This window comes from Sapajus apella, unplaced genomic scaffold, assembly GCF_009761245.1.
Source record: "Sapajus apella isolate SASKATOON/1434 unplaced genomic scaffold, GSC_monkey_1.0 scaffold2, whole genome shotgun sequence".
Classification (NCBI taxonomy): Eukaryota; Metazoa; Chordata; class Mammalia; order Primates; family Cebidae; genus Sapajus; species Sapajus apella.
The window spans coordinates 27,333,260-27,358,231 of NW_022436942.1; the positions used below are offsets into that span (position 1 = coordinate 27,333,260).

At 47.9% G+C, this 24,972-nt stretch overlaps 2 protein-coding genes across 6 annotated transcripts in view; both read left to right on the forward strand.

The window, feature by feature from the left end:
- ARF3 (ADP ribosylation factor 3) overlaps positions 1–24,972 on the forward strand; it is a 72,297-nt gene that overhangs the window by 8,244 nt on the left and 39,081 nt on the right. For 2 of the 3 annotated variants that reach the window (XM_032294873.1, XM_032294874.1), the window contains exons 2-5: positions 6,515–6,755; positions 7,592–7,702; positions 7,923–8,047; positions 8,591–9,014. In XM_032294873.1, the coding sequence (XP_032150764.1) occupies positions 6,608–6,755; positions 7,592–7,702; positions 7,923–8,047; positions 8,591–8,752 (546 nt within the window). In that variant the 5' untranslated portion in view covers positions 6,515–6,607 and the 3' untranslated portion in view covers positions 8,753–9,014. Of the gene's footprint in view, positions 1–6,514; positions 6,756–7,591; positions 7,703–7,922; positions 8,048–8,590; positions 9,015–24,972 lie in introns of those variants that run through there. The other variant, XM_032294875.1, reaches the window with a different exon arrangement.
- FKBP11 (FKBP prolyl isomerase 11) overlaps positions 21,204–24,972 on the forward strand; it is a 5,162-nt gene continuing 1,393 nt past the window's right edge. The window contains exons 1-6 of one of the 3 annotated variants that reach the window (XM_032294858.1): positions 21,204–22,176; positions 22,360–22,425; positions 22,823–22,910; positions 23,218–23,251; positions 23,376–23,453; positions 23,625–23,695. In XM_032294858.1, the coding sequence (XP_032150749.1) occupies positions 22,045–22,176; positions 22,360–22,425; positions 22,823–22,910; positions 23,218–23,251; positions 23,376–23,453; positions 23,625–23,695 (469 nt within the window). In that variant the 5' untranslated portion in view covers positions 21,204–22,044. The remainder of the gene's footprint in view (positions 22,177–22,359; positions 22,426–22,822; positions 22,911–23,217; positions 23,252–23,375; positions 23,454–23,624; positions 23,696–24,972) is intronic. The other 2 variants (XM_032294843.1, XM_032294853.1) reach the window with 2 other exon arrangements.

The following is a 24,972-nucleotide window of genomic DNA, read 5'->3' on the forward strand; positions in this document are numbered from 1 at the left end:
ATGTTGACCAGGATGGTCTCGATCTCTTGACCTCGTGATCCACCCGCCTCGGCCTCCCAAAGTGCTGGGATTACAGGCTTGAGCCACCGCGCCCGGCCTATTTTATTTTATTTTTTAAATAGAGATAGGGTTTGACCGTGTTGGCCAGGATGGTCTCGATCTCTTGACCTTGTGATCCTCCTGCCTTGGCCTCCCAAAGTGCTGGGATTACAGGCATGAGCCACCGCGCCTGGCCCTGGCTCAGTCTTTATGCCTTTGCACACACTTCTCCATTTTCTCTTTATTGTCTGATTACTTCCTCTTCCTTTAGGAGTCTGCTCAGGTATGACCTGAGAATTATGTTTGGGAATCTACCCTTCAGTGTTGATTTAATGCTCCAGTTTTCTGTCCACGTAATACTATGTGCTTAGTCTATTCTTACCCTCCCACTGTTTTGTAATTCTGTTTTCCATTAAAGACTGGGTTTCATGAAGACAGAAACTGTCTTTCTCTCTGTATGCCTAGTTCAGTATGCCCAATAAATGTTTGATGAATGGATAAAAGCTGACATCAGAAGCTATTTCTTGACTTTGGGAAATCTTTAAGTTCAATAGAAACCATTGAGATACTAATCTAGGAGTTCTTGTATTCTGATTTCAGTGCTCTTGATGCAAAAACTTGAAGTTTACACAGGTCACAAGCAAGCTGCACCAAGAAAACTCAGTACAGGCATACTCTGCTTTTGTTTCCTTAAATTGTATTGGTCTGTTTGCTTAGCTGTGCTAAAAATGGCATTTCTATCAGTGATATTTCAATTTGAAAATTAAGAACAAAGCTGTTTTTACTGCACTGTGCCTGGCAGCAGGGGGTTTGGAAGACTCTGGTCTTCCTTCCCCTGGACTCTGAAGAGGAGAAGATAGTACCAGATCAGGAGTTTGCTCAGAGGTGTCTCATAGCACATTCTTGGATCATTCACTGGAATCAATTCGAGGGAGTATGGGCCGACTGGGATGCGTGACTCTCAAAAGCACCTGGAGATTGAAGCAGGCATGTTCTGCAACATACGCAAGGAAAGATGGCTGAGCAGCCAGTTACAATAACAGCCTGCTTCTCCTGGGGGGGTGAGGTGGGGGCAGTGAGTTGTCCTCAAGTGAGGACATCCTCAGATGTGGCTTAAATCAGCTGATGTGCTTAACTGAACTTCTACAGTGTCCCACACAGATTGTACTAGAGCACATATTCGAGTTCCTATTGTTGTTTTTACCTGCGTAACAAAGTTTCTGACTGTAAAACAGAACATGGAGAGATCCTCTAATAGCAATATTAGTATATTCCATTCTTCATCTTGAGCCACTCACTTTCAGTCTGAACTGCTGATTCTTGGTTTCCATCAGCCAATGGAACCCTGGCATTTTGCCCTATCAACACAGGAGTTCCATCTGTGGTGAAAGAGAGTAACTATAGGCTATATAATACATAGAGAATTCACGGTTTATTTGCTTTGCCATTCTGCTTCCTAGTGCTTTTTCTAGGAAAGTGTTGTGAAAGTGAGAATAGGCTCTTTAGCCAAAGATTTGTGTTCATGGCACAAAGCTGAAAGCTGCTACCGTCTTGGTGGTAGGGCAGCATGCTCTCTGGTAATAGCAGTGATGGGGAAAGCCAAGACAAGAAAGCCAGCATCCACTTTGAAATGCTCATTTAAGTCAAGCTCCTGATTATACTTAAAGAAGAGTCATGGCCAGGCATGGTGGCTCATGCCTGTAATCCGAGCACTTTGGGAGGCCTAGGTAGGAACATTGCTTGAAGCCAGGAGTTTGAGACCAGCCTGGCCAACATGGCAAAACCCTGTCTATACTAAAAATATAAAAATTACCAAGGCGTGGTGGCATATGCCTGTGTAGTCCCAGCTACCTGGGAGGCTGAGGCACAAGAATCGCTTGAACTTGGTTGCTCACTGCAACCTCGGCCTCTGTGCTCTAGCCTGGGCGACAGAGCGAGAGTCCATCTCAAAATAAATAAATAAATAAATAAAGAGGAGTCATAATGTCCATTAGTTTCAAGGCCCTGGGCTGCGTCAGGGAGACACATTATAGCTACTAAATATATATATTTTGAGACGGAGTCTCACTCTGTTACCCAGGCTGGAGTGCTCACTGCAACCTCTGCTTCCTGGGTTCAGGTGATTATCCTGGCTCAGCCTCTGGAATAGCTGGGACTACAGGCATGTACCACCATGCCCAGCTAACTTGTTTTTTTGAGACGGAGTCTCACTGTTGTCTTCCCGGGCTGGAGTGCAATAGCACAATCTTGGCTCCCTGCAACCTCTGCCTCCCCAGTTCCAGCAATTCTCCTGCTTCAGCCTCCTGAGTAGCTGAGATTACAGGTGCCTGGTACCACGCCCAGCTAATTTTTGTATTTTCAGTAGAGATGAGGTTTCACTATGTTGACCAGGATGGTCTCAAACTCCTGACCTAAGGTGATCCACCTGCCTCAGCCTCCCAAAGTGCTGGGATTACAGGCGTGAGCCACCGTGCCTGGCCTTTTTTTTTTTTTTTTTTTTGAGACAGAGTCTTCCTCTGTTGCCAAGGCTGGAGTGCAGTGGCATGATCTCTGTTCACTGCACCCTCCACCTCCCGGGGACAAGCAGTTCTCCCACCTTGGCTTCCCAAGTAGCTGGTATTACAGGTGCGTGCCACCATGCCCAGCTAATTTTTGTATTTTTAGTAGAGACAGGGTTTCACCATGTTGGCTAGGCTGGTGTTGAACTCCCAACCTCAGGTGATCTGCCCGCCTCAGCCTCACAAAGTGCTGGGATTATAGGCATGAGCCACCACGCCCGGCCAGCTGTTAGATATTTTATTATTTATTCATGAGTCCCACTGCGTATTAAATGCCAACAGAGAATCCCATCAATTCTAGTCTTCTAGTCCTTTTGTGTTGTTGCCAAACCAATCCTGGGTCAAATATGTGTGGAAAATGGCTGAGAATTGACAGGATGTCTAAGCAACTAACTGTGCATTACATAGAAATACCAAATCCTGCTGGACAGAAGAAATAATATAAGGACATCCTCAGATGAGGCTTAAATCAGCCAATGTGCTTAATTGAACTCCCACAGTGAACTTAGCACTAGAGGGAGGACAGATTCAAAATAAGTAGACATAGTCTTTGCCCGTAGGGAATACACAGTTTAACTGGGGAGACAGTAAATACACAGACTTACAAAAGAAGAAAAACTCCACAAGGTAGTAAATGCCACATTGAGTGGCTAAGGTCATTCAGAAGCCTTTATGTGGCATGCCAGGAAATAGAAATAGATGTAACATTGGGATCAGCTTTTGAACCAGGACTTCAGCATGGCAGCCTAGGAAAGGAACAAATCAAAGGACAGTGTACCTGTGTTCTGGGGCAAGGGTTATTGGCTCCTTCTGTCTTTTTCAGTCACCACTATACTCACAGTTGGTAAGCATTTAATCAGCAGTAGTTTCAGTCATAAAGGACAGCAAGATAAATGAGTGGCATAAATTTAATTCAGAATCTGGGCCAAAGCCTGATACCACAACCTTTAAAAGCAAAGTGTCATCTGGAGCTGAAGGAAAGGCTGCCTGAGCAGGAGGCAGACTAAAGACTAGGAAGACTCGGGGAAGGTTTAAATTTCAGGAGGTGTTAGTAGTATAACCAAAAGTTAGACTACTACAAATTGCCAAGGTTGATGGGAGCTGCTCTTAGCTGGGTAGGTCCCTCAAAGGTCCTCGGGAGTCTGTCCACCTGGGTGAGTAGAGGAAGGTAGGGCAGGGAGGAAGGCTAGCAGGTGACTTGACTGAAGTTGAACCCTAAGGCTGAGCCAGCCCTTCTTCCTGGGGTATGAACCCTCTGGGTCAAGGGTAGGGCTCATCTGGGGAACCTACTGAGAGCGCCACACCTGGCTCATTAGTGGCTGTCTGAGGAGGCCTTTTGAAGATGAAACACTCCATAAGCATGCATTGTTTCTGTTTTTTTCTTTGTTTGTTTGTTTTGACGAATTAGTACTTTGGTCTCAGGGACTGTTGATCTGGCTCAGTTGCACTAGTTTGGAATTTGTTGCAAACTGAGAAGGATGGTAGGGGGAAATGTCACAAGGTTTTGGAAAAAACCAAACCCCACCAAACCCCCATGCTTTAGCTTGTAAATAGGATTCCTTCCCATCCACCTTTCACATTCTTAGGTTTAGGCATACTTTGTCTTGACCTGTCCCTTCAGCTGCTGGGTTTGGGGTGTGTGTGTGTCTCTGGTTCCCAGACTCTGTAGAAAATGCCAGCAGCTGGCATATGGTGATTGCTGAATAAGCTGCCCGCTGACACATGCATCCTGCAGGCACAGAGAGCTGGCTTGTATGGATGATTCTGAATCCTCTTTTTATTATTGTTTCAAAGTTGCATTTCTGTGGCTATCCTGTGCATAGAATCTGATTCTCTCTTGAGGCAGTGGCTGGGGTGAGCAGATAGACATTTTGTACCTTTACAATGGTTCTTTTTTTTTTTTTCCTTTTTTTCTTTTTTGCCAGTGAAGTGTTCTAAGTAGATGCATAGATACAGTGGTTCTTAATACTCCTGTTAATCCTTTCAGCAGGTTATTTGTTTGTTTTTGAGATGGAGTGTCACTCTGTCACCCAGGCTGGGGTTTAATGGCGTGATCTTGGCTCACTACAACCTCCACCTCTCGGGTTCAAGTGATTCTCCTGCCTCAGCCTCCTGAGTAGTTGGGACTACAGGCACATGCCATGACTCCCGGCTAATTTTTGTATTTTCAGTAGAGACGGGGTTTCACCATGTTGACCAGGCTGGTCTCGAACTCCTGATCTCAGGTGATTCACCCACCTCGGCCTCCGAAAGTGCTGGGATTACACAGGTGTGAGCCACTGCACCCAGCATCAGCAGGTATTGGTTACATGCCTACCGTATGCCAGGCATAGCATCCAATGTGAGTCAGCTGCCAGTAAAGTCAGTAGAGATCCTGGAGCTTAGTTCAGTTATTCAACTCTTGTGTGCTAGGCATGATTCTTCATACTGGAGACAGAGCGGTGAACAAAACACATAAGGAGCTGATATCATAGGAAGAATAAAATAATCAGCAAGAAATAAATATATAATGTGTCAGATGGTGATAAATGTTATGAAGAAAAGTAAAGCGAGCTAAATGGGGTAGGGAGTGGTGTGTGTGTCTGTGTGTGTGTGTGTGTTATGTAGGTGGTTTTGGAAGGCCTCTTTGGTAGGTGACAATGGAACAGACAACTGAAGGGGGTGAAGGAGTAATCCATGATGGTTATCTGGGAGAGAAGCATTCCAGGCAGAGGTGATAGCAAATATGAAAGCTTTGGGCCAGGCATGGTGGCTGATGCTTGTCATCCCAGTACTCTGGGAGGGTAAGGCTGGAGGATTGCTTGAACCTAGGAGTTTGAGACCAGTCTGAGCAACATGGTAGGACCTCGCCTCTTTAAAAACAAACAAACAAACAGACAAACCTTTGAGGCAGGAGAGGAAAGTTTTGGGAAATTGGAGTGGAGTAAGCAAGGGAGAGTGGTAGATCTTGTGAGAAAAGTAGAGGAGAGTGTAGGTCTGTAGGACCTTGTAAGCCATGGTTTGGGCCTTGGGTTTTACCAAAAAGGAGCTATGAAGCCACAAGAGGGTTTTGAACGAAGGAATCATATGACCTGAGTTTGGTTTTAAAACCACCCTAGTATGTGGAGAATAGGCCAAAAGGCTTAGGGAAAAAGCAGAGAACCAACAAGATGACTGCCCCATTGCCGTGACCATGTGGAACAGGTCTCCTTGGATGGGCCACAGTGAGCCTAGGATGCACTTAGCTGAGGAGTAAAGGGTAGCCCTGCCATACCCCACCTCTCTACCGTCAGTGCACTGTTGTTTGAACAGGGCAAAACATTAGCAGCTGGCATTCCACAGAGTGTAAAGGATCAGCCTCTTTTAGGAGTGTAACTTTCTTTAAGTCTCATTTATTTTGGTATGGAAGAAAGATGGAGTTGCAGAAACATAAGAAGGGAAGGGGCAGTCTCTTGATGAGAGCAGAGAGCATAAACCTTGGGAAACCGGCAAGCCTGAACCTTGTCAACAGTCACAGAAAACCACTCCTCATTCTACTTGCATCCTTTCCAGAAGTCTCAGGGTAAGGTTAGGAGAGGGAGGGGCGTTAATGATCTTGCAATGCCTTGGGGTATAGGATAGGATGTCAGAACTGAAGGGACTTTAGAAATCATCTAATTCAATCCCCCCTCCGTTTACAGGTGCAGATATGGAAAGGTAAAGGAACTTGGCCAGAGTCACATGGTTAGATTACTGGCAGAGCAGGGATCCTTAGTGTTTACTGCTTTGTTTCTGTTCCCAAAGATTCAGTATGTATCTGAGTGGGCCTTGGTATGTAACGTCCCCTCAGGCTCTCAGTTTGTCATGAATGAACTCTAGCCCATGACCTCAGCGAATTCCATTTACTTGGAAGTCCTGACCAGCAAATGATGGAACGATTCTACGTTTCTTTTGTCTAGGATCAAGTCCTCCATACCAGGGACCAGGCCAAAACCAGACTGCCACTGCCCCCATTTGGGCCCCACTGTCCCTAGAAAGCAGCTGCTGTGATCATGGGCAATATCTTTGGAAACCTTCTCAAGAGCCTGATTGGGAAGAAGGAGATGCGCATCCTGATGGTGGGCCTGGATGCCGCAGGAAAGACCACCATCCTATACAAGCTGAAACTGGGGGAGATCGTCACCACCATCCCTACCATTGGTAAGAGCACAGCTTGGATGTGGGCTTTCATGCTGGCAGCTGAGGCAGGGCAGGGCACCGATTCCTGGTTCTCCCACCTGGTCTCTTCTCCCCAGGAAAGTCCATGCAATTTGTGGAGTTCAGAAAAGAGGTGGGTGTTGTTTAACTTACTAGTAGGTGCTGGGGCTGCTGTTTGCTCACCTAATCTGGTTCTCCCTGATGTGGGAGCTTTCCTGGCCTGGCACTCAACAGTTGCCCTCAGGCATGGAGTTGGTTTGTTCTCTTTGTTTTTTGGAAAGCAGGTGAAAGGCTTTGATGTTCCTGCCAAAGGCCTGGAATTGCTTGGGGTTAGATCTTTGTGGCCAGTCTTGGTTACAGTCTGCTGAAGGGAGGGAGAACATTGCCATGTAGATGGGGGCTCCAGTCAGCATTGTCAGCTGGCTCTGCCTTTGGGGCTCCAGGATCCCAGCTCACTTCCCTTTCTTCAGTCTGCCTCTCAGACCCCACATCTTAGCTGAAGCCAACTCTGATGGCCAAAGTACTGGAGTAGGGCTGAGTCATTTTGCAGGAGGGAGAGCCAAAGACTGGGTGGAAAAGTCAGAAAAGTTGGCCCACATTACCCAGGCAACTGTGAACCTCTCGACCGACCTTCCTTATCCTCTTCTGTTTCTCCTAGGTTTTCATTTTGGCCTTCAGGCTGCTAGGTTAAGGATTACCAGGTCTGAGGAAGCCATAGCTTTTTTTCCATTGTTGGTGTCATGGCCCCCACTGGGGGAAAGCAGAACCAATCTCATTGTGATGTTGTTTGCGGGCCTAGTGTTTGAAGCCAAGTGGCCATTGCCTGTTTTCTTCCAAAGGGTTCAACGTGGAGACAGTGGAATATAAGAACATCAGCTTCACAGTGTGGGATGTGGGTGGCCAGGACAAGATTCGGCCCCTCTGGAGACACTATTTCCAGAACACCCAAGGTATGCCCAGGCCTAGCATGGGTTGGCTGAGTATGAGCAGAGAGTGTGGCTGTCTTTCTTGTTAATGTGTGGCCAACTGCTACCCTGCTGCAGCTCCTGGGGGTGGGAGAAAGGGAAGAAAGGGAGCAAATCTTTGGAGGGTGTCAGGCAGGTGTTGTCTTTTCGTTGGGGGCAAGGGGTTACCTGCCATCTTAGTGCAGCCCATGCTCTGCCTCCCTAGGGTTGATATTTGTGGTCGACAGCAATGATCGGGAGCGAGTAAATGAGGCCCGGGAAGAGCTGATGAGGATGCTGGCAGAGGACGAGCTCCGGGATGCTGTGCTTCTTGTTTTTGCAAACAAACAGGTGAGACTTCTTCCCACCCCTGAATTTGGCTGTGGAAACTGGCTGTGGAAATCATTGGGTCTTGGGCCTGTTACATGGGAAACCCTGTTACTATGCTCTCAATTTTAGAAGTGTGGGAAATTGAGTAGTTGGCTTCTTTATGTCCCTCTTCTTGTGCCCCACCCCAGCTTTATTTAGCAACATTTCAGTCCTCAGGGATCGCCTCAAATCTTTCTTTCATCTTGCCTATTACCTACTTTAGTAGAATTGTCCTCACTCCTGCTGTCAGACAGACCTGATTCTTTGGTCAGTCTGAATCACGTCTCTACTTCCCTACCAACCTCATATTTGGTTTCCAATTCCTCAGTACAGTGACCTCTGGTGCCTTGAATCTTGGGTTCTAGGGTGACTAAATCCAAAGTAGCTCCTTAGGATCTTTTTGTGGGTTTCCTAAAATAAAGGAGGAGGGGAAAGTGCTGGTACACATTTCTTTGGTAGATGGGTGTTCTAGAAGCCTTTAAAAAATCCTGAGGCTTCTTTTTGTGTGTCTCCCTCGTGCTCCAGGATCTGCCTAATGCTATGAACGCTGCTGAGATCACAGACAAGCTGGGCCTGCATTCCCTTCGTCACCGTAACTGGTACATTCAGGCCACCTGTGCCACCAGCGGGGATGGGCTGTACGAAGGCCTGGACTGGCTGGCCAATCAGCTCAAAAACAAGAAGTGAGAGCCAGGCAGCCCTATCCAAGCGCCCCACCCACCCCTGACATACCTACTGTCACCCTGCCCCAGTCCTACCCCTTCTTCTCCATTGCAAGTGTGGCCAGGGCCCTGGGTATCATGTCCGCATGCCCAGCAAGAGCCTTGCCTCCCCTGCCTCCCCTCTTTTTTCCTGTCCACCTATATGACCAATCCCTAATTGCTGTCCTGATGATGAATCATTCCAATTTTACTGGATTTAAAACAAAAACAAGGTTGTTATGGTTTCATGGGGTGGCCCTTCTCTCTCTCACCCTCTGGGTTTTGGGAGGTTGGGTGGGGTATTCTCTTTGTTTGGCAGTGGTTGCCGTGCTCTTGGCATCTGAGTCCTTTCCCTGTCCCCACAAGCCCTCCTATTCCCTGTCTGCCTTTCCTTCGCTACCCTCTCCCTGTTCTACATGGAAATTGCACGGGCCTCTCTGTGTGTGCGTGCATGTGTGCGCCTGTATATACATGTATAGAGAGAGATATATTCATTGGGGCCAGGGGGAAGCGGGGAGGGGGTGGAGTGAAGCTCAGGGCTTGTAGCCAGGACACTGCCCACTGGAGCCTGTCATCTGCCCCTTCCATGTTGGTGAGATTAAGGGAAGGAGGTAGGAGGGCATTAGTCAGGCCGGACTGCCCCAGTCTTTGGCTGGTTACCCTATTCTCTGCAGGTAGGTTTTTCTGGATGATAGGACAGATGATGGATTCTCCACCACCATTTTCCTTGCACTCCTTTCTCCACCTTTCCTAGGGCTGAAGGGTGGCATTTATCTCTAGATGACTGTTCCCAAGGAGATGCCACTCTGCTCTGCCTTGTTATTGGGAAGGAGAGAGGAACCTACTCACTCTTATCAGCTTAGAGTGTTCAACTGATCCTCCCCCACCATCCTCAGATCTGTTCCTCTGGAGCTTGATGGGGAGGTGGGGATGGCAAGTCCAGGGTGTATGTTAGGGACCCAGGGCATGGGAGAAGGAAGGAGAAGGCCTCAGATTTTCCATCTTCATTCTCTTTTGTTATTAGGAGAAGGTGAGGCATGGATCAATCCTGTTCCTGCCTTCCAGTGCCCCCTACCCTTCTGATCATGGGAGCTGGATGATTCATCTGTCCTTGGTCAGAAGTTTTCTCACCCTAGTCGTCCTGCTGGCCTGACCAGGGCTGACTGGGTGTTCTAATGAGGAGCTGGGGAGTGGGGTGACATAGCTGACCTCAGTATCAGCCCTCCTCTTCTCTAACTCTTGTTTTCTAGTCCAGGATGTGCTAAAGGATGAAGATTTTCAATTGTTTCCAGGCCCTCAGATCATCCTTGCTGTTCCTTCACCCTCCATGTCCCTGCCCTCCTCACCCACTTCTCATAATTGGATCTGGGGGTTAGAGTGGAGGGAATAAAATTCTGAAGTGGTTGTCAGTGCTTGTGGGATGCAGTGGTCTTTCCCCCATTATTATGTAGTTCTTCAGAAGCTGCTGCTACTGCATCTCTCTATCTGCAGAGGGCACTTACTTGTCCCTGAGGTCCTGGCCTGTGTCCTGACTTCCGTAGTTTCTGTGAAGACATGGCTGTCCTGTGGGCTCCTGTGTGTGCTGGCTGTGCCCTGAACTCTGAGACAGCTGCCCATAACCTTTCTGCTAAGGTCAGTGCCCAGGCCACCCCCACAGCATGGCTGAGGGACCCCTTCCCAGTGGGGCTGTCCCAAGCCCCATTCCATGGGGCCAGGTTTCCTGGCCACTTTTTTTTTATAGCAGGCAGATCAATACCAGTAACCCCATCCAAGATTGAACTGTGAAAGAGAGGTTCCAGGGGTATCTTCCCTCAGTGCCAGTTACTTAGTAATGTTTTACCCAGGATGCAGCAGGTGTGTGCAGGTATCTTGCTCTCTAGGTGAGAGAGAGAGAGAGAGAGAGAGAGAGAGAGAGAGAGAGAGAGAGAGAGAGTGTGTGTGTGTGTGTGTGTGTGTGTGTGTGTGTGTGTGTGTGTGTGTGGTGTGTGTGTGGGGGTGTTAGAGGTTCTATTTGATTTAAAAAAGTATTCATTCCCTTGACCCCACGGATGCTTCCCTCCGTACTTTTTATTTGCTCTATTTCCCATTGCCTCTCCCTCCTTGAACTCTTTCCTTTTCAACCTCAAGTCATTCACTGCTGTTGCTGGTTTGCCCCTTTCCATGTATATTTTTTTCTAACTTAGGATTCTCCACTCTATCTTTGTGGTTCGTGAGGACTTTACCTCTTCTGCTGCCTCATTCCCTCTCTTTCTCTAGTTAGATGCCAGTCCTAAATAGGTTTTCTTCACTTCAGGCCTCACCCCTCACCTTGTGTTTTAGAGCTCTAGGGACCAATCTGGGGCTGAAAGTGTTAAAAAGGTTGCCTTGGGACTGCCCCAGATCTGTCCAGCAGGGGGCAGTAAGTGACCTTGGTAGTATCCCTGGCTGCTAAGCCCTAGGCAGGGATGGCCCTTTCTACATTCCCATTCACTTAACAGCTCTTTTGGGATTGGGTGTTTCATTCCATTTCTGCCCACTCCCTCTCCTGCTCTCCTCTGGTAGGTTTAATTTTATGCTTTCCCTGATTCCGGCTTTCTACTTCCTGAGGACTCCCCCCTTCCCCCACCCCAAAGTTTGTCTGTGGTGTTATAGTGGTAACTGCAGTTCTGAACTGGGTTTTCTCTTCTTTCTTTCTCCTTGGAATGTAGACTGTATATGTTTAATAACTCACCTTCTCTATCCTTGTTCAAAATGTGGGATAACGCAATGACTGTGACCCTGGTTGGAAATTAAACTTGTTTTATGCAGCTTTGGAGCAGACCTTCATGCTTGCTATGCAGCAGCCATGGGGCAGTGGTTCAGTGGTGAGGGTAGTTCTGTTTCTGGTCCCTCTCTCCATAGTGCTCCTTCTTTCAGCAAAGGAGTAAAAGGCACACTTGATTGATAGAGAGTGGGGTTATGGAGGGAACTAGTCCTACTCCATACTGCTTCTTTCTTCCCATCATATTCCTGGGGGGGAGCCCAAATGAATTGGGCCTCAGAGTGTGAGTGCTTTGTGACTTTCCTCCTCAAGTTCTGAAAGGTTTAAATCTGAAATTAGCCATATTTATCACTTGTTGGTAGACTGTAGGGACTTCACTGGCTGAAGGGCCCTGAACTTGGAGAGCCCATATGCCTCTACTCTCAGATCTCCTCAGCCCTGCACCTGAGGTGCTTCTAGTTTGAACAGAGACCTCTCACCAGTCTAGTTCTGAACTTTGGCAGTGAATAAGCATGAAGGATAAACGTCTGGGCAGTGTAATGGCCTTGATCCTTCTTAGAACTGACAGCCCTGCATCGGCTCTACTTCAGGCATGTGGTTTTTCATTGTCAGGATGCCAAACCTCATCCCGAGATCCCACAAATGTCTTGAGGAATAGACCTTTTCCATAAAGCTGCCATCCTCCCATCCCACTGCCACCACTATTCTGTTCCTCTCCTGCTACCAGTGTCTGGCTCCAGGCAAAGAAAGGGATGGTACCACCTTTAGGGTAGGTGAGGTCTGGGAAAGCCAGGCAAGCCTTTCCCACTCTTACTGTTTTCTTAAGCTTTCAGGACAGAGGTCTTCCCAGCCTGCTGTCGTGGGAAAGGGATAGAATTTAGGCATATAATAAGTTTGAGAGCCCCAAGTACCAGTGTTAAGCATATAATTTGTATTCAGTTATTTCCCTGCTGCCTCCCCAGCCATTTCCTTTTCAACTCTTCTGTTATTAATAGGCCATCAACCTAAGGGACCAGTGCTTCCGCCTTATGTAACTCTGAAACTACTCCAACCAGACATCTCTTATCAATCCCAACTTTGAACATTCCACACCTACTCCTCAAGATCAGATGACACTTTCTTCCGTCTAGGCTCCTCTAAGTTCTGCTTGGTGACAGGTTTTTGATAAAGAGTATCTTTCCCAAGTGTTTTATTTCTATATTGGCAAATAGATACTTTTCAGAGCTACAACCTTTCATAAGATAAAGATAATGGAGAGGACTTTAGTTGAATGGTGGGCCAGTAGGGGGTCTTTGGACCCCTGAACAACTTGGAGAAGAGGATGAGCTATTCCTTTCTGTCCCTTAGTACTCAATTTAGAATGCCAGGAAGGAGGTAGAGGGGAGCCCTCTCGTGGCAGTTGCTTAAACCTTCAGAGGAGACTGAACCTGGGAGGTAAATGCCTAGCACCTAGCTCTTAGGACAAACAACAACCCCATCTTCCAGAACATGAATAGTGTTAGTCATGGACTGGTGGAAGACTTGGACCCAAGGTCCATTTCAGGATAATCTGGGCAAGGGAGCTTCCCAAATGAGCCTGTAGAAAGTCAGTGGAAGGGCTTAGGTTGGCCAAGGTTGGATGGAGGGCAAAACCCTCCAGTTCATTCCAGAATATAGGGGCAGTGGCTGAGAATGAATGTATGCGTGAGTTTCTCAGCCTTGAGGTAGAAGGTCTGAGGGCTCTGGGGATTCACTGCACATACCACTTCCAGTTCAAGTGCCTAGGTTGGTTACAGCAGGAAGTTGACAAGTATGTATTAAGTGTATTTGATGTTTTTGGGCATCTGGGGATCCATTTCTGGGGTGCTCTGGAATCCTTTGGGATATCTGTAATGCACCATGTGGGGTTGTGAGAGTTGAGGGACATCCATTCCATTGCCACTGCTTAGTGTGGGGAGTAGTGTCTGGGCGGCAGTCACATTACTAAGAAAATTTTGGGTTTTTTTTTTTTTTTTTTTTTGAGACACAGTCTCTGTCACCCAGGCTGGAGTGCAGTGGTGTGATCTCGGCTCATGAAGTGGCATGATCTCGGCTCACTGCAACCTCTGCCTTCTGGGTTCAGGTGGTTCTTGTGCCTCAGCCTCCCCAGTAGCTGAGATTACAGGTACACACCACAACACCCAGCTAATTGTTTTTTGAGAGCGAGTCTCATTCTTACCCAAGCTGGAGTGCAATGGCGTGATCTCGGCTCACTGCAACCTCCGCCTCTCAGGTTCAAGCAATTCTCCTGTCTCAGCCTCCGGAGTAGCTGGAACTATAGGCATGTGCCACCATGCCCAGCCAATTCTTATATTTTTACTAGAGATGAGGTTTTACCATGTTGGCCAGGCTGGTCTTGAACTCATGACCTCAAGTGATTTGCCCGCCTTGGCCTCCCAAAGTGCTGGGATTACAGGCACCAGCCACTGTGCCTGGCAGAAAAGCTACTTTTCCAGTTCTGAAGAGTGCAAAGGTAGGAGAGCCAGAATCCAGTTCTCTCACTTTCTAACCCAGTAGCTGGAGAGAGAGCGTCATGCTGATCACTGGGGAGTGATATGATCCGGATGCCTGCCTTCCTCTGCAAGATTTTCTGTCTAATTGGGTTTCCTGACTTTGCTGGTATGGGTAAGAATTACTCTGAATTCCTGATAAAAGGGAAGAGCCTTAGGACAGAGGAAACTGAATCATTTAGTAGGGTAAAGGGAGCAAAGCCACCAAAGGCAGTGTTGGAGGTGTAGAAGAGAGGAAGTTGGGTTGGGACCATTCATTATCAAGGCTTGAAGGTGAGTGTCTGTTTGTATATCATGTTGGCTGTGAGTTACAGAACAGAGTATCTGGCCTCGAGTTGAGCACTTCTGGCTTCAGAGCTGAACATGGTGGAGGAGAGAGGACACTCAATCCAAAACCCTATCTCTGCAGAGGGCTGACCAGTTCTACGCATGTACCCTTTCTTCCCCGACGCTTCCTCACAAACCAGGCATTTTGAGAGTTGTCTGGCAGTCCAATTCAGGCAAGGCAGCAGGTTTGAGAATGGGGTTTTCCACCTGGCATCTGCTTCCTGCCCACCTCTACCTTCACCCCTCCATCCCATACATTGTTGAGGGGCCTCCCAGCACAGAATTGAGTAGAAGGACTTTTAAGGCTTTGGAGGGCTTAGCTTGGGGCTCTAACCCACAGGGATTCTTTCTGAGTTCTGAATATAGTAATAAAGGGCACTCTCTTAGCTTTAGGCTATAGATAGGAGATGGGGAATCTGTTCTTGTCTTTGCCAAAACTTGCATGGATGGGATGATACCTCCTTGGTTAGAACAGCCACAGGGGAAGAGTGGAGGAAGGAGGTAACTCAGCTTCATTCTTGGATGAATGTGTGCATAAACATACCTGAAAGAAAACATCTAGTCAGCTGGGATATGCATACCCTTGAAAATACACCACCAGACCAGGCACAGTGGCTTATGTCTGTAATCTCAACACTTTGGATGGCTGAGGCAGGAGGATGGCTTGAGCCCAGAATTTGAGATCAGCCTGGGCAACATGACGATAGAGATGGGATTTCACTGTGTTGCCCAGACTGGTTTCGAACTTCTGGGCTCAAGCAGTCCTCCAACCTCAGCCAAAGTGCTGGAATTACAGGCGTGAACCACTGTGCCCGGCAAAAAAAAAAAAAAAAGTTTTTAATTAGCTGGGCATGGTGGTATGTGCCTGTGGTCCCAGCTACTCAGGAGGCTGAGGCAGGAGGATTGCCTGAGAGGTTGAGGCTGCAGTGAGCTCTGTTTGTGCCATTACACTGGTGACAGAGCCAAGACCCTGTCTCAAAAAAAAAAAAAAATCAAAACTTTAAACCCAATTTTTCCTTTTTTTTTTTTTTTTTTTTTTTTTTTGAGACGGAGTTTCGCTCTTGTTACCCAGGCTGGAGTGCAATGGCGCGATCTCGGCTCACCGCAACCTCCGCCTCCTGGGTTCAGGCAATTCTCCTGCCTAAGCCTCCTGAGTAGCTGGGATTACAGGCACGTGCCACCATGCCCAGCTAATTTTTTGTATTTTTAGTAGAGACGGGGTTTCACCATGTTGACCAGGATGGTCTCGATCTCTTGACCTCGTGATCCACCCGCCTCGGCCTCCCAAAGTGCTGGGATTACAGGCTTGAGCCACCGCGCCCGGCCTAAACCCAGATTTTCAAATGCTGACTCAGTCTTTTACTTTATTAATAATGTGTTAGAAATAAACACTTAACATTTAAGCCGGGCACAGTGGCTCATGCCTGTAATCCCAGCACTTTGGGAGGCAGAGGCGGGCAGATCACAAGGTCAGGAGTTTGAGACCAGCCTGACCAACATGGTGAAACCCCATCTCTACTAAAAATACAAAAAATTAGCCCGGTGTGGTGGCATGCACCTGTAATCCTAGCTATTCAGGAGGCTGAGGCAGGAGAATCACTTCAACCCAGGAGGCGGAGGTTGCAGTGAGCTGAGATTGCACCATTGCACTCCAGCCTGAGTGACAGAGCGAGACTCTGTTTCAAAAAAAAAAAATTTAAGTAGTATTCTGCTTACTGTCTGGCACATAATAGGCATGCAACTTTGATGAACAAATGGATGAGTTAAGAAACAACATTGTCAGGGCCGGGCGCGGTGGCTCACGCCTGTAATCCCAGCACTGTGGGAGGCCGAGGCGGGTGGATCACGAGGTCAAGAGATCGAGACCATCCTGGTCAACATGGTGAAACCCCGTCTCTACTAAAAATACAAAAAATTAGCTGGGCATGGTGGCATGTGCCTGTAATCCCAGCGACTCAGGAGGCTGGGGCAGGAGAATTGCCTGAACCCAGGAGGTGGAGGTTGCGGTGAGCCGAGATTGCGCCATTGCACTCCAGCCTGGGTGACAAGAGTGAAACTCCGTCTCAAAAAAAAAAAAAAAAAAAAAAAAAAGAAACAACATTGTCTTTAACCAAGCTGGGCGTGGTAGGTGCCCCATGAGTCCTGGAAGCTGGAGGACTGGGTAGGGTTTTTCTTACTCACTGACAGAGACACCTTTGAGGGTGGAGGCTTTTCTAAGAACGGTTCTGTGATCTCCAGCCAGGGTTGGGCTGACTATCCTACCTTTCCAAGAATCATGTCACCTTTTTCTGTTGTTTAGATTTCTTCTAACTTGATCCAAGGAAAAAGCTCCTTTTCTGGTCCCTCCACGGTGCAGGTGGGCTTATGCTGCCTGTGAGTGGATATTGTCTTTAATAGTTTTGCCCTTTCCATTTCTACTACCACCCTCTCCTTCTCTACTCCTCTTCCCCTTTGGGTTCCTGAACAGAGCCTCAGACCTGGATAAGACAATAGCCTTCCACCTTCATGACACTGTTGCAGTCTGCTGATGCATCAGTGCAGTATGCTGTGTCACCCTTTTGCTTAGAAACTATCAATGTGTTCCCACTGCCTTAGTCTGACAATTCAAGGTTCTCCACAACTAGCCCTTAATTCCCTCTCTAACCACTTTCCTCTAGTCTCTGGCCAAATCCCTTACTTGAGCCAAATTGGTCCATTCATTTTTCCCAAACATCTGGCCCTCTGCCTTTAGCTCCTTTCTCACTTGTTTAAAAATCTCACTCCAAGATGTAGCTCAAGTTTCACCTCTTCCACAAAGCTGTCTGTGCCCTCTGCAACCACAAGGACTTTCATAGTTTTTCCCCACTCTGGCTCCTTGAGCTCTGTTAGCACAACTCATTTAACACCTCCCACTCATTCCTTTGTATTGCTGTATATCTTGTTCATTTGTTTAATATTTAACTTAAACATTTATAACCTGAGAAGTAACATCTGAGCAGGAAAATTATTTTTATAACCAAAGTAATAAATATACAGAGCAACATGTGGAACATTCCCCTCTACTCTTCGCACTCCCATCCCCAAACGTAACTATCCTGAGCTATTTGATGTGCATCCTTCTAGTTCCTTTTCTAAATGTATGTACTGATACATGTTTGGGGAGGGGTTAAAATATAAATGGGCTCATAGCACATCTGTTATTCTGCTATTTGCTTTTTTACTTAGGGTATATATATTTGCCTTAGAGATTTTCTACATTAGTATAATTAGATCTCCTTTTAATGGCTCCTCAGTATTTCATAGTATAATTTCTTCAAAATAAAACATACTGTCTAGAATCTATTATTTGGAGGGTATCGTGTAGCTAGTACCTAGCTCCAGACATGATTGCAACCTCAACCTTGCCATCAGTTAGCTGGCTCTTTGGGGGACATAGGAAGGGAGGAATGGGGTATACACAAATAACTGCAACAAAAGGAAAAATGTAATAATGTCCACAAGTGTATGCCTGGGGCTCAGAAATAAGGGAAGTCACTCCTAGCTAAGTGAATCAGGACTTCATAGAGGAGATGATATTTGAGCTTAGCCTGGAGGAAACTTGACAGGTAAAAGAACCCTATGAGTTCAGGCAGAGAGATGAAAACACAAGATATAGGTTTGTATGATGCCAGACCACAGTCCATGAGCAGGAAGGGGATTTAGCTCAGTCATTTACTGAGTGTTTATATGTCAGACACAATACTAGCAATGAAGATTTGGAAACGAGAAACATGAGGTTTCTGTCTCTCAAAGGCATTGTTTTATAAAAGCCAAGTTTGGAAAAGCGGATTAGGGCTGGAGGACAAGCTTTCAGCTGGGATGTCAGTGAGTTGGAATTTTATTCATGTGAGCAATGTGAAGCCATGGTAGGCTTTTTAGTGGGCAGGTGATGGGACTGAAACTATAGATAGCAACAGTGTACACAATGGTCCAAAGTAGGGAGAGGTTAGGGATGAGGGGCTTATTTTTTTAGACAAAGTCTCTCTGTGTCCTGGGCTGGAGTACAGCGGTGTGATCATAGCTTATTGCAGCCTCGACCTCCTGGGCTCAAGCAATTCTCCCACAGTAGCCTTCTGAGTAGTTAGGATCACAGGTGCACGCCACCACACCCGGCTAGTTGTTAAATTATTTGTAGAGATATAGTCTTGCAGTATTGCCCAGGCTGGTCTTGAACTCCTGGCCTCAAGCAGTCCTCCTGCCTCAGCCTCCCCAAAAACGATGGGATTACAGGGGTGAGCCACCATGCCCGGACTTTTTCTTTTCTTAAGATAGACGTTTATTTCTGCCTTAGTTAAAAGATGTCTGGGGCCATGCATGGTGGCTCACACCTGTAATCCCAGCACTTTGGGGGGCTGAGGCGGGTGGATCACCTGAGGTCAGGAGTTCAACACCAGCCTGGCCAACATGGTGAAACCCCATCTCTATTAAAAATACAAAATTAGCCTGGTGTGGTAGTGCACACCTGTAGTCGCAGCTACTTTGGATGCTGAGACAGAAGAATTGCCTGAACCCGGGAGGCGGAGGCTACCGTGAGCTGAGATCACACCACTGCACTCCAGCCTGGGCAAGACAGAGTGAGATTCTGTCATAAATAAATAAACAAACAAAAATTAACCACATATGCTCATTTGAACCCAGGAGGTGGAGGTTGCAGTGAGCCGAGATCACACCACTGCACTCCAGCCTGGGGAACAGAGGGAGACTTAAATAAAAAAGAAAAAGAAAAAATGGTGAGCTTGGTCTGGTGGCTGATGCCTGTAATCCCAGCACTTTAGGAAGCGGGCAGATCATTTGAGTCTAGTAGTTCAAGACCAGCTTGGGGAATATGGCGAAACTCCATCTCTACAAAAACACATATTAGCTGGGTATGGTGGCATGCACCTGTGGTCCCAGCTACTCAGGAGGCTGAGGCAGGAGGGATCACTTGAGGCCAGAAGGCGGATGTTGCAGTGAGCCAAGATCATGCCACTACACTCCAGCCTGAATGACAGAGTGAGACCACCATCTCAAAAAAAAAAAAAAAAAAAAAGTGGCAGCTGGTTTGAAGATAGGCATCTCAATTATTCACAGCCAGTTACAGATCTAACTACTCTTTCCCCCTTCCCACTACTGTACTTAACTACTCTTTTTTTTTCCCCCCTCACAAAGAATGGGGCTTCAAATACAACTAAAAAATAAAGGTGTCTGGTAGGCCAGGGGCTGTGGCTCACACCTGTAATCCCAGCATGTTAGGAGGAAGAAGAGGTGGGCAGATTATGAGGTCAGGAGATCCAGACGATCCTGGCTAATACAGTGAAACCCCGTCTCTACTTAAAAAAAAAAAAAAAAAAAAAAGGCTGGGTGGGGTGGCACGCACCTATAGTTGCAGCTACTCAGGAGGCTGAGGCAGAAGAATCGCTTGAACCTAGGAGGTGGAGGTCGTGGTGAGCCGAGATCGTGCCACTGCACTCCAGCCTGGGCAACAGAGCCAGAGCTGGCATCGTGGCTCTCCAGTTAGCAAGGACTTAGGCTTCGTGCTTCACCATCCTAGCATGCAGCCTCCATCCTCTTGGTCATCTCATGGTCCAGTATGGCTTCTAGAACTTAATTCATCTCATCTGCATTCCAGATAGCAGACAGAAGGAAGGAAAGGTGATTAGGGAGAGGGAGGAGCACAGAAGGACCCTTTCTAGCTAAGTTAACTCTTTAAAGGGCCTTCTTCGAAGTCAAAGACAATACTTGGAATACTTCTGTTTATGTTCTCTTGGCCAGAACTTAGTCAGTTGGCCATATCTAGCTTTAAGGGAGACTTGGATATGTAGTTTTGTGGGTTTCTTGTTTAACTTAAACTTGATATGTAATTCAAAAACAGTGAAATGCACAGATCCTAAGTATACAGTTTGGTAAGTTCTGCCAAATGCATACACCCATGTAACCTACATCCCTCTCAATATGTAGAACATTTCATCACCCCTAGAAATTCCCTCCTGCTGAGGGGACTTTATAAAAAAAAAAATACAAAAGATAATGAAGGCTTCTTATCCTGAGGTGGGAGGGTTATAGATACGGGAATGGAGGGAAAAGCTGCAGAGACTGTGGAAGGAGAACCCAAAGTAGACCCACTGAATGTGGGAGATGAGAGAAGAATGAATGCTGGTAGCAGAGCCACTAACAGAAACAGGAGATAGGGAGGAAGTCTACGTTGTTACAGATGGGATGGAAGGAAAATGAATAATGAGTACAGTTAAGACCATTGGCCGGGTGTGGTGCCTTACGCCTGCAATCCCAACACTTTGGGAGGCCGAGGCAGGTGGATCATGAGGTCAGGAGTTTGAGAGCAGCCTGGCCAATGTGGCGAAACCCTGTCTCTACTAAAAATACAAAAATTAGCCAGGCGTGGTGGTGGACACCTGTAATCACAGCTACTTGGGAGGCTGAGGCAGGAGAATCGCTTAAACCCAGGAGGCAAGGGTTACCATGAGTGGAGATTACGCCACTACACTCCAGCCTGGGCAACAGAGCAAGACTCTGTCTCAAATTAAAAAAAAAGTGAAGTATTGGCCGGGCGCGGTGGCTCAAGCCTGTAATCCCAGCACTTTGGGAGGCCGAGGCGGGTGGATCACGAGGTTAAGAGATCGAGACCATCCTGGTCAATATGGTGAAACCCCGTCTCTACTAAAAATACAAAAAAAATTGGCTGGGCATGGTGGCGCGTGCCTGTAATCCCAGCTACCCAGGAGGCTGAGGCAGGAGAATTGCCTGAACCCAGGAGACGGAGGTTGCGGTGAGCCGAGATCGCGCCATTGCACTCCAGCCTGGGTAACAAGAGCGAAAACTCCGTCTCAAAAAAAAAAAAAAAAAAAAAGTGAAGTATTTACACAAACATAAAGGGGTTACATGTGCTGTCCTTTTGAAAAGTTTGTTGATGAAAGGAGAAAGGAAATTGTAGCAACAGAGGAAAATATCAAGGATTTACCCAGTTCTTACAGGAAAACAGCCTCTTGCTCTTTTCAGCTAGCTTTTCAAAGGACAGGGATAGGACAGCTCCCTGCCCTCTTTTGGATGTTTGGATCTATAACCTCCAGAAATTCAAGCTGAAGTAGTTGGAGGTGGGAGAGGAATGAGGAATGCCTCCCTCTGACAACTGCCTGGGTTGGGTCTGCCAGCCAGAAACTGCCAGGATAGCAGCAAGGAGACATAGAGGAAAGAGCAGACAGTAACCACGTTGGACTCAGGCAGTCATGGGTTTGAATCCTGTCTCTGTCACCACCTAGCCTGATGACATTGGGCACATCCTGAGCATCCTGTACCTTATCTGTAAAATGGAAACAATTATGCCGACTTTTCAGGGTGGCTTTGAGGATTAGAGACTAGCTCCTGACACACAGTAGGTAATCGTAAATGGGTGCTATTATGTGGCCCAACCCCTTGTTATGGAACAGAACGTCTAACGGATGGGTCAGAACCTGCGCCCTCCGGATCTTAGAGGATACATAGGGCTCCCGCGGCCTCCTCCCTCTCGGAGGTGGGGACAAGGTGGAGGAAGGGCTGCAGGAGGAGGAGCTCAAGCATCACGACCCGCCCTGTCCCGTCCAGTCTGGCCCGGGCGCCGCGGGAACGCTGTCCTAGCCGCCGCCACCCGAACAGCCTGTCCTGGTGCCCCGGCTACCTGCCCCGCGCCCAGTCATGACCCTGCGCCCGTCACTCCTCCCTCTCTATATGCTGCTGCTGCTGCTGCTGCTCAGTGCGGCGGCGTGCGGGACTGAGACTGGGTTCGAAACCGAAAGCCCCGTCCGGACCCTCCAAGTGGAGACGCTGGTGAGGAGATAGTCCGGCCCTCAGCCCCGGTGGGCCGAGCCTTGTTGGGTAATACTGGGGTCTCAACGAACCTGGGAGCCGGGAGGAGAGTAAGTGCGGGAACTGAGTTGGGGGTGGTGCGGGTCTAGGGGCGAGAACGGGATCTTTGGAAGAGCATCCGTGAACCCTGTAGTCCGATCGTAGGTCAAGCCCCCCGAACCATGTGCGGAGCCCGCTGCTTTTGGAGACACGCTTCACATACACTACACGGTGAGGTGTCTGGGGGGTCGGGGCGGGGCCTGGGAGGGGGCGGCGCCCTGCTGAAACACGTCAGCTTTGGCTTGGACACGTGGCAAGCGGCTCGGGAGGAGAAACTCGGGGCTCTGGGGTCGTCGAGCACGTGGCAAGGGGGAGGCGTTGCACTTCCGTACTTCTTTCCCCTCCTTTTTTTTTTTTTTTTTTTTGCCAGTTCCTACCTGGCACTGAGAAGTGCAGGGTGGAGAGATCTCCAAGAAGCGCCAGCCCTCTTATTCCTTACTGCCGCTAAGGGGAACGCTAGGCTGCCCGTCTAAGAGGGCTGCCGCCGCCCAGCTGTCCAGGTGTGTGTTGCGCGCCTGCTGGGAGGGAGAGGTGCTAGGTGTATGCTCTTGATACTCTCTCCCCCCAGGGCAGCTTGGTAGATGGACGTATTATTGACACCTCCCTGACCAGAGACCCTCTGGTTATAGAACTTGGCCAAAAGCAGGTGATTCCAGGTATGTGACCTGTGCCTCCCATTTCACCTCTCTCAACACAAGCCCTTTCTTAGCCTCTTCAGCCTCAAATCTGCCCTGGAAATCCCCCCTGGAATGAGTAAGACCCTAGAGCTCTACCAACCAGTTACCTTCTGAAGTTCAAACCTCACTTCGAATACTCCACTTGTTCCATACCCCGTTGGAAGCTAGGGATTTAAGAAGTGGGGGAAAGGTCAATTGAGGATGGAGGAGGAAGACTTTGATCTTTATGTCATGGGATTTGGGGAAGGTGGATAGCTTCCAGTTCAGTTGTGTCTTCTTCCTCAAGGTCTGGAGCAGAGTCTTCTAGACATGTGTGTGGGGTGAGTATTTGTGCAAGGGTGGGCCTGGGTACCCCCTTTGCATGGGTAGAGACTTTCTCTGTCATCCTTGCTCCTTAAGAAGCAGGAGAATGTGGGATAAAGGACCCTGCTTCCCACTAGACAGGTCTAGGTCAGTGGGACCCCTGAGGGCATCCAAAGCCTCTGTGCCTCTTGCACTGTTGCTTTTGTTGGAGGAGTTGAGGTACGTGGGGAGATGAACACCTTTGCTGGCCAGCCTGTTTGGTGTTCAAGTGCAAAAGTTTGTGTTCTGGGTGTGAAGATCCAGGGAGTTTTGCTGGAGGAGCTTCAGCTGGACTGAGGCCACTGGCCCACCCTTCCTGCCTCTGGCTGTGACTGACATTCCTTCCCTCAGAGAGAAGCGAAGGGCAATCATTCCTTCTCACTTGGCCTATGGAAAACGGGGATTTCCACCATCTGTCCCAGGTAATCTGACTAGGCCTCTGTCTCAGGCCATCAAAATACCCAGTCCCTAAGAGCTATAAGGAGCTACATACTTTGAAGCTTGAGAAGGCCCAGACCAAGTTTGTTTAGACTGATAGGAGTGGCTGGGGCCTTCATCTGCAGGGCCACTTCTTTTCCTCCTCATATCACCAACGGGGTCTAAAGACAACCTGATGAGGCCACCTGGCGTGACCTCCAGCAGCCAGTAACTTGTTAGGGAAGAGCACTGTGCCACATGGGTCTGCTGCGTGTGCTACTACCTTTACCAGAACACTGGACTTCTTTCCTGCCCTTTTCCTACAACTCTACGCAGTTCACCTGTGCCGCCACCCCCCTCCTTCCTTTCAGCTTCCATCCGGGAAGAGACAGTAAAAGTAATCACAGTCAAGTAATTCAAAACAACACAAAAAGTAACTTTTTTCTTTTTTTTTTTTTTAAGACGGGGTTTCACCATGTTGGTCAGGCTAGTCTTAAAACTCCCAACCTCAGGTAATCCGCCCGCTTTGGCCTCCAAAGTGCTTGGATTACAGGCCTGAGCCACCATGCCCGGCCAGCTTTTTTTCCTTTTTTTAATTTTTTTTTTTTTTTTTTTTCAGACAGAGTCTCGCTCTGTCGACAGGCTGGAGTGCAGTGGCGCTATCTCGGCTCATTGCAGAGAGATGACTCCCTGGTTCAAGCGATTCTCTTGTCTCTCAGCCTCCCAAGTAGCTGGGATTACAAGCACGTGCCACCACACCCAGCTAATTTTTGTGTTTTAGTAGATTCGGGGTTTTACCATGTTAGCCTGGATGGTCTCAATCTCCTGACCTCATGATCCGCCCTGCCTTGGCCTCCCAAAGTGCTGGGATTACAGGCATGAGCCACCTCACTTGGCCACAGAAAGCAACTTTTTAAAGCCACGTCTCCCCCTTAACTGTAAAAGCCATCACAGGTCACTGCTGATGTTTATTTTTGAACAGTTGAGATGGACAGATTTCCCAAGATGCATATCTATTTTTTGCTTTCAGTTCTAACAAATGTTCTATTAGCTAAAATGTTTTGTACTCCACAGAGTATTGAGATCGTAATTCTTGGCCGGGCACGGTGGCTCACGCCTGTAATCCCAGCATTTTGGGAGGCCGAGGTGTGTGGATCACGCCGTCAAGAGTTTGAGACCAGCCTGGCCAACAGAGTGAAACCCTATCTCTAAAAAAAAAAAAAAAAAAAAGAGAGATCGTAATCCTTTTTACGTGTGTGATGGATTATAGCGATTGTAATTC